Consider the following 14,962-nt stretch of genomic DNA (forward strand, 5'->3'; position numbering starts at 1 on the left):
AAATAAATCAAAATCATAAATAAAAAATAAGTCACACATGATTCATGAATGAATAAATGGATAGTAACCGCTAGCCGCATAGTTATCGTTTGAAAGTCCTTCGTTTGAATAATTTTCGGAGGCAGGACGTTTTTAAACGTTTGAATTATTTTCTGATAATTTAACGATGGTTCTTATTCAGCTAAACACTTTTACATTCAGTTAATATTTTCAAGTATGAATATTAATAAAGAATCTACAAACGTTCCACAATTTAGTTAGGACAGTGATCTGGAAGACATGAAGTTTCACATCAATTCTTTCAACTAACCAACTCATTATCATGTTAACGTGTCGTGTATAAAATATCTATTGAACATTTTAAATTTTTACTAGTAGGAAGCAATGAACTTTGCCAAAAAGCATATATACCTCTAGATGTTCTGCTAAGAACTTTTTATCGGCAATTAATCTTGAAAATTGTTGCAAGCAGATTTCAAGAAAATCGGTATAAGGTTTACCAGTATCTTTCGAGGGTGTCTATGAAGTTAAATTCAACCATTTTTATTTATTTTTATCTTTTATTATTTGCCTCAAATAAAATTTTGGTCTGCAAATTGTACAATGTACAATCCAAATTGCATGACAAATTAGTATATAAACGCACAAGCACCATATCATAAAACTCACAAAACAGTTTGACGAAAAATATAAAATGTCAATAAAAACCTTCAAAGTGAACAGAGGGGAATAAAAACAATTGGGATCAAATCTTTGAAGCTTGTTCATCAGACATTTTAAGCTCTCCAATATCTGTTGTTATTAAATAAACAGAAAATTTCTCAATTGTTTTGTAAAATGAAATAATTTTTTAGAAACCTTTGAAAACGTCCACTCCATCAAATCCTTCGAAAGTTGTTCGTAGGGACTAATTATCGCTGGATATGATGAAAACTATACTCAGTGGAAAACATTTATGTTTTAATTAATGTACGCTGGTCATAAAGTCATATTTGTAAGTTTTAAAGTTAAAAATTCTCTCACTAGATCAACAATTTTATTTGCAGTGTTGACGAGAAGAAAGTAAGTTTCTGAGTTGATTGCTTGTTTCTCGTTCTCCAACTTTTTCAACATAGTAACGGCAAAAAATGAAATTCTAGAGACGTATTAAGAAAAATAATCAATTAAAAACGTTTTGTCGGAAATTTCAGTGAATATATTTTGAAAATATTGAATTCAGTTGTTAGCTAACTTGTCAAAAGTTTGTTTCATAACGTCTTCATTTAGCTTATGAAGCACCTCCACCAGATGTTCATTGAATTGCGCGTCAGGCCAGTTTAAATCCCGAATGAAATTCCTGAGGCTCTCAAGTTTCCAAAAAATTCCTTCTGTTGTTGAACAGCTTCCTCTTTAAATGTTCATTTAGAAAATTAAGTTCAAAAAATGTTCCTTTTTAATTAAGATAGATCGATCTATAACATACCCGAGAGGTTTCCACGTTTCTCTATCAAAATTAAGACGGAGAGAATAAACGATCGATTGGTGCATGCTTTCCAGGTAGTGAAGGACAATGGGGGCAAATATTTTGCACAGTTCTTTATGAGATTCTCTTTGATTCAAGTATGCTGAATAAGTTTTTAAATAAGTAGGTTATAAAAAATAATTTAAAATATTTTGTTAAGTATACATGTAAGCAGGTTATCAAAAAAAAAATGTAAAATATTTTGTAAACTATATAAGTGATACGTCACATTGCGAGGAGAAATATTGGTTTAAGAGATTAAAGAGGGAGAATAAATTCCACAGCAGTTCCGTCAGAGGGTGTTTGTCCGTGAATTGATGAAAATCGAGTATGAAGAGTGACCACAAAAGTTCTCCATTCTCCGTCAGAATGTCCTTGTATGATACAAAAGCCTGGACAGTTTAAACATTTCAACACAACTTTAATTAACGTCATTGAATAAATTATTTTCAGAATGCAATGAACATAAATTTTTTAATAATCTACTGCAGTAGCCAATTTGTCTCTTTACAAAATTTATTTTATAAAAAGTAATTACATTTTATAACCATTTTAATATAAAATGAATCAATGATTTTCGACATGAAGTAAACTCTCCTATTTGGGTAAAAAGTGAAACATATTTATGGATGACATCATTGATAAATATGCAAAAAATGGGCACCATATTTTTTACGTTACACAATGTTCCTAATTGTTTCTGCCAAAATGAATATTTGATAGCAAGACTATTCTTACGTCTGCATGAAACCAAAATATCTGCTGTTGAATTTGAATGCAATGTTCCGCCAGAGCCAGAAATGAAGTACGGTTTCTCTCAAAATTAGTACTGAACAATGCCTCTGTTTAAAAAATTTTTGTTTTATAAAAATTTTTTTCGGAAGGTTGACTGTTAAAACTTTGAAATAGGATTTCATCTGATGAATAAGTTTATTCCGTTTTTCAAAAGAAAAATATTGGAAAATGTTTTGCAAGAACCTTCAGTGAATAATTTAAAATATAAAAATTTTTATGTTTAATATACAACCTTCAATGCCACAAAGTTGAGCAACGTGGATGTAGTCAAAGTATGTCGAATTAGATATACACCTCTTCAATTCATCTACTATCTTTTCAGCCGATATGGGATCTACTGAATGCTTGGTGTCCTTTTATTACGAAAACCAATTTAGTCACATTCAAATGTCACCGTGTTTTCATACAAAATATTTCAAAATTTATGAAATTAATTAAATAAAAAAAAGTACGGTTTCGCGAAAAAAACTCGAACAGATCCTTCAATCATATTTAATCAGAATATACTCTTGAATTAACATTTTTAAACAAAAAGAATTTATTTTTATAGATTTAAAATCAATATTCTTTTCCAAAATTAAATGGTATATACCTTGCTGTTGGAATCAAGCAGATCTTCAAAGTAAGCAACCTCTCTTGATATCTGCAAAAATAATATTTTTCAAATTTTAAACTTTTATCATAAAAAATCAACTTGTAAAATTTGTTCTCATGATTTCCGTTTACTCTCTACGAAACTAATAGACAAGGAGACACAGTAAAACATTAATGTCGACGGCTGTAGTTCTATCCTGTTGTTCCAGGTTTGTTTTATATTTTGTCATAACATATTTTTACATCTTTCTAAAATTTTTGTCTCGTTTACTTTGTGTCAATTTGTCTCTGTGTAATAAAAGAGTGTGTCACCATTTCAATGTCACTAGTGACTTCAATTTAAATGAAAAGAGATCATGAGCTGATTTTTTTTTTTAGAAAAAGACAAGCTTCATGATTCGAAATAACAAACTAATGTCTTCTGTGGGTTACTGGATTATTGCGAAATAGACAAAATTCATTGAAATCTTTTACAAAAAGTATTCAAACATACTTTCATCATCAATTGTAACATTGTTATGAAAAAAAATCGACTTACACTTTCGTATAGAGATAAGCATATTTTCAAAGAGTCCTTCGGCCTCCCAAATGGAAAGCAAGTTCTGTAAATTGAATGAACAATTTTAAAATTGAATTGAATAAATAAAGCTCACGTATACCTGAAGTGAATGAACTGGTATTCTAAAAAATCTTTCAGTTTGATCGCAACGATCAGAAATTTTTTTTTTTCATCTATCGTGGCTGCGTACGTTTGGTCCAACCTTGTAAAGAGATTTTCAATACTGTTTCATATCAAAAAATTTTAACATTATGCAATAAACCAATTTACAATTTTAAATGTCAGTTCTTTGAACCCAAAAACACAAAGTGAACGAACTTGTTTCCGTGAACATGCGCCATACAGAAGGCGAACTTTTGGTAGAGAAGCGATGGGTCGATGCTGATGTTGGAGTACGCATGGTCCATGAGTATCTGGTTGGATTGGAAGACCATTCAAGTCATTATATATGGAAACACATCAAGAAACAAGAGGATAAAAATTGGCTTTGTTGTATAGTAACGACAATTCTACAACCACCAGTCAAAAATGTTAATAGAAACAAAACTCCGATAGGACATTGAAATATATATGCTCGACTGACTTCTATGTAAGACAAATGTCTGGTAAAAACACGCACACCATATCTGGCGCAATATTCATCGAGTACGTATATCTGATCGGCGCTCAACCATCCCTTGTTAGAAAAAAAAATTGAAAATTTAATTAAAATGCCTCTTTCTGAACTTTAAAACAGTTTATAAAAAGTTAGAACTTTTTATCAACTAATTAAAGATGTAATTTCAAAAAACATGACACAAAGCTTTATAAAGTTTTTAAAAAGTTTGAGCATTTAGTGAAAAAACTATTGTAAAATTACTGAAGAACATATATCTGAATCACTCAAACGATATTCAATGGTCTTCCGCTGCAGAGTAACAAACAGCTCCTCGTGATCAAATTTAGAAGGACAGGCGTCGACCATGACTTGCAATTTTTTTCGTTTTATACGCTGGGATTCTTAATTGTAACATTTACAAACTATTATTAATAAGATATACGCGATTGCAGTTTAATTTTTACTAAACCATAAACTGTTTTTAAAAATGGAAAAGCCATTCATTAATAAGTTTTTGTGAAAATAAATTAAAATCATAAAATTGAAAAATGATCAAAGCTATCAGCCCGAACCTGATCTATAGACGGCTGTATCCTGTTTGTCAGCCTCAGTGGGCAACTGAGGTTTGAAGGGCTGTCCAGTGGCTCGGTAGATTGCATCCAACCAGGGCATCAGGTCACTCTCGTTACTACTGGACGTTAATATTATTTCATCGAAGCCCTGTTTCGTCAACACTAGGTACAAGTTCGAGAGGTCTGTACCTTGTAACAAACGTTTGGAGAACGTATGAATAGTTTGAATCGTTGTTTTTCGAAGAAACTAAAAAATATTTTAGCAATTGCAAAAACAAATTTTTAGTCATTTTCATCTTACCTGGCACACCGCCACAAAAGTCGACGATGAAACCATGCAGAGGCAGGACGGCATCTGGTTGAGTTTTGTTCTCGCGATAGCTGCACAGGACAAACGTGAACTGAGATACCTGAAGAATTGAAAAGTTTTCCTCTTTGGAAAAGTCTTTATTTTAAAATTGTTAGAAAAAATATTAACGTGCATGTTTATGCTGCTTTCACAAAAATAACATATCTTATTTTAGTTATTCTTGTTTTGTCTTGAATAATAATTAAAGTATTTAAAAACGTTTTTTAAGCTAGGAATTTGCTAGTTTGAAATTAATATAGCACATCGACAAAACTTTCAAAATATACACAAGCCTGTATCAGTAAAAAATATCTTTTTTTCCACTTTTTCCAAATGGTTTTTCCTAGAGCAAAGAGATAGCTGCAATGAATTATCGAAAATTTGCTTTTTTGCATATCTGTACAAAACTAATTTGATTGAATACTTTAACAAAACATTTAGGAATGCAATGCGGATGAATAGTAAGATGACTATAAACCCATTTGTACACAAGTTGATTGCACAAAATTGGTTTTATTTCAGATACTGACCCAAAATGTTTGACGTTCGGGGGTTTTTCGACATGCGTCAACAGTTTTATTTTGAGGACGTTCTTGCTGACGGGATCTTTCTTGTACACTTGTTGCATCTCCATCCATTCTTCCGTTGCTTTGGTGTTGGATAATTTCAGTAGCAAATCTACCTTCAACATAATTTTACGTTGCTGTAATTAGTTTCAACTTCTTGGGGTTATTTGTCATTGTTCAAATTTTTGACGATTCAATTTATTATTGAAAATTAAATAAATTTGTTTCGCATTTGTAAATTTCTGCGCTAATAAATACCACAACAATAATTGATTCAACTGGAAGCCTTATTTTGTTAAAAAATAATTTATTGAAATCCAATAAATAAAATCAATAAAAATGGGATCTCTACTCTTGCAAGTTCCCTATCGTTGATGTTGAAGACGCCAGAACTCTCCCTGCACAGCCTGATTCGTACGTTCGGCAGCGGACTACTCGTTAGAAAATCGGCTTGGTCATCCCAACTGCAAAATATACAAAAAATCATCACTTTCAAAATCAAGACAACAAAGCCAATTACATAATAAAATATAAAACTTTAAATAGTTGGAAACGATTTTTAAAATAAATTAAAAATGCTTAAATGATTGGTTAAAGAAGTTTATTGAAATATTCAAATTCATGTTATAAATGCATACAAACTCGAACCTCATGTTTGAAGGATCAACCCTGTTCGTTGATAACTTATCACAACCGTCCATCTCAAAAGTGCAAAAAATTAATTTGTCTTTTTTATCCTCCACAAAACCTTGAAGACCTTTTATCACCACCTGCATTTGTTGAATGCATCGTATTTATTTATCCTATTTTTGTGGACAAACCACTGCAATTATTCAACTACTAAAATCATTATTAAAATGTCATGAAGACTAACTTGCACTTTGAATGACAAAACAAGATCGTTTTTTTCTATCGTCTCATCTTCTGAAACCATTTTAAACTTAGAGAGCTCCTTATTATTTTCGTCCTTGAACACTGGAACGTTCTGCAGTGATGCTTTCAGCGATTCTATCGATAGTTTCAACTCTTCAATGTAACAGCTGTCCATTTCTGTGTTGCCATCTGCTTTCTAAAATCATTATATTAGGAACATTCAAAAATTTTAGGCTTACAGGCAAACACGATTAAATAAATGCGGATATGATCAAATGCCCGATGATTTCAAAAAAATAATTACCTTTTGCCGTTCTTTGACTTCATTCATCCTGTAATCTAGCTCCCTCCTGACTTGAGCTGCCTGCTCATCAGTGTTATCAACCTGGGAAAATTGTAAACACGCATTCCTAATTTGAACAATAATTTTTAGTTTTTTAGCAGTTTTAAATTTAGTATTTCTTATTTATAATCAGAATCCATGAAAATTTGTTTACTTGTAGCAACTTGTAGAGCGTCCAATGCTGTTGTTTCTTTATTCCGAGAATTTTTTGAAAAAGTTCAAATAGCTGATCCTTGTTCATTTTTGTTGTAATGCATTTTAGGACAGTGTTCAAATGAACAAAAACTTTTTTATTATCACTTTCACCTTTGAATAAAAACTCAAACTTGTTCATCCAGTTGTCGATGAGAGTTGATTTTGAGAGGCCCTTTATTTCAGGCAGACGAGCCACGTACTGAGTAATCTCTTTTTTGAACAAATCTGAAAAATCCGTCATAGTCCAGCCGGGTCCGTTAACGACATTTGTAACTTCCTCCCTCTTTAATATGACGTCGTTGAACTTTGCTATATTTGTCGTGAACGCTTCATCTGTCGACAGCTTCAAATCTCCATTGAGGAACGATTGAAATCTCTCTCGAGCCAGCATCAGTTGAAGGTTTGTCAGTTTTGGAGGTTTGTGAATTATGTCGTACCTGCGGTTTATTTGTTATTTTGTTTTTACTAATTTTCCAATTCTATAAAAGTATTTTTTTAAATATTCTAGTAGTTACCTATACTTAGCGGAGAAAGGATAGGCGATGCACCTGGCAACGAAAACGTACAACTGTACAAGGTTCATCTCTTCCAGCTCCTGCTTTCTCTTCTCTTTGACCAACAAAACTTCATTTTCTACCATTTTAAAGGCGGATGATTCTTTAATGAATCTACATGTGTTACTTTTCTTGATGTTTCCATGACTGTTTGAAACACTTTTTATCAAATTCGTCACTTTCGTGTCAGGAGCAAAACTTTCATCGTCATCACTCGAGTTCTGCAACATTTAAAAAAGCACTGCACAAGAGAAAAGCACTATGAAACAACAACGCGGATGATAAAATGAAATGAAGATAGATTGGTACATTCATTCATACATAGGCAGGTATATATAGATCACATCATATGCACGTAGCCATGTAAACATTAATTATCTTTCATACTGTTTATAGCTCACGGATGAGGTAATGACAGCGTATAGTGGTATGAGTTCATGCGTTAGTATATTCATCACATTTCTTAATAAACTCAAAAATGTGTTGAAATAAATTAAATTAACAAATTTTAAATAAAATTATGAAATTGAAAAAATGAAAATTTTAACGTAACAGTGTTATTGAATTAAAGGAACTTTGCAAGCAAAAATTTTATTTGTAAAAGTGTTTGAATATATGTTGAAGAGGGTATGAAAATAACATTTAGCATGTTTTCATGCTGCTCCTGCTGATATCTACATATCAAAATTTATCAATAGTAATTTGAATTTTTGAGTTCAACTCGCAAAAGAAACCACGCATGCATTAAATCAGGGGTGGGCAAACTTTTTGCTGTGAGGGCCACATTGAGAACTATTTGACTTTTGAAGGGCCGCATTGAGAACTATTTGATCTTTGAAGGGCCGCATATGTTTAAATAGCAAATTTTTTCGACCCATTGACTGGGAGAAAAAAAAAATTTTTTTAACATAACCTTTTTTTGGTAGTAATGTTCGTGCGTTAGTTTTTCCGACGTTTGTTTATACGCTAATTCAATTTTTTATTCGTTCGTACGTTCATTTATTTGTTTTTTCATTCATTCACCCATCTATTCATTCATTCATCTATCCATCCATTCATTTGTTCATTCATTCATTCATTCTCATACAACATACATATTTATTGTCTCCTAAATTGGTCACAATCTCATCCAATTCACAGTTTTTATTCTAAACAAATTCCATATAGCAGATTTTGGTTTTTATTTCAAACCGGTATTCACGTCAATAGTTGCTTCAATTCAAATTTAAATTACTGTCCATGATTGTGGAACATATTAAACTTGGGAAATTTATTTTTAATTTGGGTTTAATAAAAAAATTTAATTCGTAAACAAAAATTTAAATAAAAAGCTCGTTAATGTTAATGACAGTATCGTTTTCAACAAATTATGTTTAACCCTTAGATACATAACATTTGACAGACACTATTACATATTACATCCATTTCATTACAGCCTGTAAAAACATTTAACTAGACATGAATAGGTAGTTAAATAGGGTAGGCGCGTAAGTTTATCGCTTCTATTTTTTCTTGCACCCACATTACACGCATTAGCGTATTTCAACACACACACAAAGATACATACATAAATACATATCTTAGTGTTTGAGCGTAATTTTATTTTCACAACACATCACTTAGATTTATTATTACTAAGGTTGAGAGTAATTTAATTTCATAGGTAGTTAAGGGCAATAATGTAATGATAGGAACAATCTTGTAATGTAAATTAAAACGCTGTAAGTGTATCGATAGGTAGGTTAATTATTAAGTTTTACATTATTATTGTTAGGTTGGAGCCCAAGGCATAATGTAGGTGATGGGGTGGGTGCCGAATGGCAAATGAATTGGGCTTTTGAGTTTTGTAATGTTAGGTAAGCTAGGGCCGTAATGTAATTAATAGGTAAGTTAAGGCTACGTTGTAACACATATTCATTAATAGATTTAGGGTTTAAGTTTTACATTATTATTACTAAGTTGGAGCCCAAGGCTTTATGTAGGTGGTGGGGTGTGGCCGATTGGCTAATGAATTGGGCCCTTTAATTTTTTAATTCTAAGTAAGCTATGGCTTAATTGTAATGAATAAGTAAGATGAGGTTTAGGTAGACGTTATTAGCTAAGGCAACCGAATAGGTAAATAGGATTATTTATATAACTAATTTGAGACGCGTGCACATTTTTTCATCTTCCTCATGAACGGCTGCCTTGACGTGGCGAGGGAGCTTCTCACTAAATGCCGTTCACTTTTTTTAATTTTTTGTTTAAAAAGTTCTATAATAATTCAAGCGTACACACATACACAATATACAAACCCATACTTTAATTTAAAAACATACATACGTACGTATCTACGTACAAACACACATACACATATACATGCACACATGTACATACAATATAACTGCTAATAAGCTGTTATATTGTTGTAATTTGTCATCTTAATTTTTCCTATATTGGTAATATAAAATCGCAAATAAAAAGTGTAAAATGAGCTGTGTTAACAAGCAATAGGTAAGCTAGGGATTGAGTTAGTTGAACGTAGGTGGGTGAGATCTGAGTTACTTGAACATAGGCAAGCCATGGCTGGAATTAAATTAAAGTTTAGAAAAAAATAAATGACAATAACTTTGTATTGTCTCCTTTTTATGTTTAGTGATTTTTTTTTGTTTTGTGCGCGCACACACGCATCACGCATACAATACAAAAAACAAACATGATACAAACACATACAAACATGATACAAACAAACACATACAAACATGATACAAACACATACAAACATGATACAGACACATACAAACAAATACGAACATGACGTTCACGATAAGTGCTTTTTCAATTAAGTTTTTTTTTGTCTAATTTCCTTTTTTATCATTAATTAAATAATTTTTCCGATAATAATGATAAATATACTATTTACAATATCACTGATAATACGAACAAATGGTTAGAAGTGCTACAAAATTGGGTTTTCTTTTTTGTTTCTTTGTCTTTTTTTTGGTTAAGTCCTTTCAAATGATTTTTGATTTAAATAATTGAAGGAAAATTTTGAAATAAATTATAAATCACATTATTGTAAATTTTATTCATTTCATGTGTTGTTTTATTTGAAATAATTTTTTTATATTAATTGGTAATAAAGTTTTATAAGGCGTTATTGCTATCATAATGAATAACTATATAAAGCATGGGTGGGCAAACTTTTTGTTGTGAGGGCCGTATTGAGAATATTTTGGCATTTGAAGGGCCAAATATGTATTCAAACAGCAAATTTTTTGGACCTTTTTTTTATCTCGTAATATGTGATTGACGACCTTTTTATATGGTCGTAATGGGATCTTTTTTTGGTCAAACAAGGCCTCACGGGCCGCATAAAATGGTTTCGCCACCGTAGTTTGCCCACCTCTGCATCTCTGTATTAAATGAACACAAAAAATAAACACGGCCCTAAGTTTTAGGTTTTATTCTAATTTGTGTTAGGCTAAAATTATTAGATAAAAATAACATAGTGTCATAATGAACGTTAAACTTGAAAAACTACTTACGTTAAATACAATATATTATTTAATGTATCCAATATCCATGACGATAATTGCAACGCTCTCCACAAAAGGTTTCACGACATATTTTCAACCATTTCCTTTTTCAATACTCCAACGACTCTTTCTAATCATTTTAAATTTGCTCGCTCGGTGTTCAAACTTGTAAGAATTTATTTTAATTATCCACTTTTGATTTCAGACGAGTAACTACCATTTAAAATTAGAGAAGATTTCAACCAGGCGTTCACGAGTACGATCAAATTAATAAGTGCTTAGCATGGCATGGATGTTAGAATTAAATTACATTTCAATAGAATTGGATTATTCAATTACTCATCTTATATCACACACCTCACAAAAAGTCAATAGATGGTGTATGTGTGTAATTTATCAACATTTGTAGAGAGCAGTCGAATGTTACATACGTTGAACGAGAGTTAATCAATACAACAGATGCCAAAAATAAATAGAAATTAATTAGTATCTACCACTAATTTGAAATTCAACTGAGGCAACTACACGTAAAAATATTCACAAAATTTCAAAAACGCATTTTACTCAATTGTTAAGACGGATGTTTATCGGAAAAATATTCTTTTTATTTTAAAATGATGGAAAATTTAAGTATTGAATTTTTTAATAAATAATGTGTGTATGCTAACATTTACATATATATACTAACAAGCGTAATAACATATGCGTCTGTTGCGTGTGTGTGCGTGTGTGTGTGTGCGTGTGTGTGTGTGTGTGTGTTGTGTGTGTTGTGTGTGTGTGTGTGTGTGTGTGTGTGTGTATGTGTGTAAGTAGATGTGTGAAATAGCGGTTAGATTTCAAAATAATCAAATAATCGTCGAAGGATAAGCTATGACTAGCTGCACAAATGCGTTGAAGCATTGTTAGGCTTCATAGTTAGATGGTTACATAATACTTATATAAACAATATAAAAACAAACATATACACAAATGATCATATGTATGATACATATATACATACAAACACACATATGATACAGACATACATACATACAAATACACACATACATGCATATTCATATTGTATATTAGACGTTGACATGAAATTAATAAAACTCTAATGTAAGATTTAGCGAAGCATGGATGTTTTGAAAAATTTTATACATGATTGGCTGAGGTAAGAGTTGATTTTTTTCAATCAATGCATTTGAGATTGTATCGTTTATTTGTATTTTGTATTTTTTTAAAATCATAATCGTTTTTCGATCATGTTGGTTGTCGTAATAAATTAATTGAAAATATCATAAAAGCCGGTTCATTGTTTCTATCTTTAACAAGAAGAATTAATTTATGTTTAATTTCATTAAATTCGTAATTCACAGACCAAATCCTCTCCGTAGCAACAATAATAAAATCCAAACTTGTGCCGCTTGTAAAACTTTCGAACATGATATTTCAAGTTTCAGGCAGCAGGCTTTGCAGGAGGAAGATGAAACTTTGGAGACGTTGCTCCTCGATGAAAATTTGCGCCTCTCCATGGTAATAAACGATTTGAATGAAAAGTTCGTCAGCAAACAAGCCATGGTGGCAAAATTAAAAATATCATGCATCTCAGCAGTAGCTGCTCTGGCTTCAGCACTTGAAGGTACGTTGGAATCGGCAGATGTAAGAGAGGTAAACATAAGAGAAGTAAACTACAAATGCTCAAAGTTCACAAATGAAATGATGAATTTGGCTTCGTTTTTCACGGCAGGCACAAGGATTGAATTCAACGTTGTAAATAATGTTTTTTTGAAAAATCTATCACATCTCGCGAGGAATGTAGTCCAGTACTCAGAACATCTGTCGCATCATAATCACAGATCTTTTAACAAACCATTCACAAATTTTATAAAAATATCTTCATGTCTTCAAAAAATTGTCAAACTGTTAAAATCTATAAAAAATAAAATGGAATGTTTAATGCTACTTAAGGAAGCTAATGACTCATTTGATGACGACTTTCAAACATTCTGTGCCATCCACAAAAATATTTTAAGAATGAGGTTAGATGTGAACAAATATCACCACCAAAATAAGACATCTAATGACGAGAGAAACGCGGCTCTCTTCAACACCTATGATTCTCTGTTCGAAAAAATTTCAGAAAAAGTAAAAAATCTTGCTGACGTTTCACTATTATTTTATATAACTGCTGCCAAATGTGAGAACTTGAAACAATCGCAGGAGATCAGCATGAGATATTTATTAGAATCGTACGAAACACACAACAGATCATTTCAACAATCAAACGAAATAATGATCTTGCAGAATGAGTATCACACTCGTTTAACAAGTTACAATTTATTAAATAAGCATTCTTCAAATCAAACGATTACATATCAAGAGTTACTCGACTTCAAACTTCAATATTCTGCAAGTTCTATACCAATAATTGATTCATCTGATTTCAAAATCAACAAAGCAATTGAACAACTGCAGAAGAAATTGACAGCCAGCCAACTGAAGTTAACTGAATTAGAAGAACAATGTTATTTTTTTGAAAACAAAAAGTTTTATTTCAGCGATATTACAGACTTATTTGAAAACTTCAAAAACATTTCAGAAAATCTAAACATAAAACACAGCTTCAACCCAAACGATATTAGAGATAAAATTTTACGTTTCGATGAAACTCGTGAACTATTGTGGCTGGCAAAAGATCAGACAAAGATAGAAATCACAAAGATGAGAAAACTTTTAGATCTGCTGAATGTCGAAATGTTACTTAACTCAAGAATCAAACTGAACATTATACAATTCAATATATTACTGAAACGCTTGATTGATAATTCGAAGGAAAAGTACTGTTTAAAAGCTTCAAACGTCTTGAAATTATGCTCCGATCCAATAAATTCAACCCTAATCTACATGAACTTATTATACGACGAAGAGATGTTCAACGCGATGCTTGAAATGCTTCGAAATTTATTCATAAAATGTGCATCAAATCTTCAATCTTTCACAAGTTTGTATATAAAATATGATGCAAAACTTATGTCTGAAAAATTTCTTGCAGTCGAAAACGAAATGTATCACATTAAAGACAGTTGTTCTTCAATGTTGTTTGATGTAACTTACTTGCTAGAACACTTCGGTTTGAATATAAAAAATGTTTCAATAGAAGAACACTTTTTGGATGAAAATTTTGTCAAGTTGCAAGCCACGTTTGATTTGCACCAGGATGAATTGGATTTGTATGAGGTCGACACGTTGGATCTCAAACACTCGTATGACCTTCACTGCAAGATGAATGAGGAATGCAATGCCATTATGAACCAACATGCATTCAATGAGGAAGATGTCAGAGAATTTATTGTTGAATCGAGCAAAGTTGCCAAATGTTTCAAAACTGTAATCAGTGAGATCGAGCATGTGACCAACGAAACCACCGAATACAATCAAACTGATGAGTTGCAAAAAGAAATCATAGTAGCAAAAACGAAGCTCGTGAAAATTGAAAATTTGTCAAAAAAATTCAGGAGTAACATAATTGCGCTTGATCAACAATTAAAAGATATAAAAAACATCGAAAATATTTATTTGTCATTTCATAAACAAATAAATGCACTGATTGGACATTTGAGCAAGTGCCAAGTTGCATCAATGCATTCGAACAAAGAACTCCATGTCACTAAGGACAAATTTGAGTTTCTTCTCCGATCTCTATCTCGATACAACGAAACAATACTAGAGTTAAAAACCAACGTAAAATTAGAAATTTCAGACACTGAAGAAACAGTTGATGAAAATGCAAGTAATATTTCAGTAAACGAAATCACTACAAACACAATGAACGTGTTGAATAATATGAACCAAGATGATTCTTTAAGCTCTGAAATTGTCAAAATAAAAGGTACAGATGATGAGAACTTCTTCAATGAAACTTTTATGACCAGCTTCACTACCTGTCCGATATGCTTCGAT

The 14,962-nt window shown here is 31.5% G+C and overlaps 1 protein-coding gene across 1 annotated transcript; it reads right to left on the minus strand.

The window, feature by feature from the left end:
* Positions 1-1,464: 1,464 nt before the first annotated feature.
* HELRODRAFT_149122 (hypothetical protein) lies at positions 1,465-7,543 on the minus strand (the record flags this gene model as incomplete). The annotated part of the gene is made up of 19 exons (XM_009021447.1): positions 1,465-1,604; positions 1,731-1,893; positions 2,231-2,343; positions 2,529-2,649; positions 3,429-3,492; positions 3,544-3,651; positions 3,768-3,862; positions 4,033-4,125; positions 4,309-4,448; positions 4,620-4,808; positions 4,921-5,029; positions 5,256-5,328; positions 5,499-5,650; positions 5,887-5,998; positions 6,183-6,304; positions 6,409-6,603; positions 6,712-6,792; positions 6,905-7,382; positions 7,461-7,543. Coding segments are annotated over 19 exons (2,631 nt in total), but the record flags the coding sequence as incomplete, so codon positions are not given.
* Positions 7,544-14,962: the final 7,419 nt, after the last annotated feature.

Source organism: Helobdella robusta (assembly GCF_000326865.2).
Source record: "Helobdella robusta unplaced genomic scaffold HELROscaffold_3, whole genome shotgun sequence".
Classification (NCBI taxonomy): domain Eukaryota; kingdom Metazoa; phylum Annelida; class Clitellata; order Rhynchobdellida; family Glossiphoniidae; genus Helobdella; species Helobdella robusta.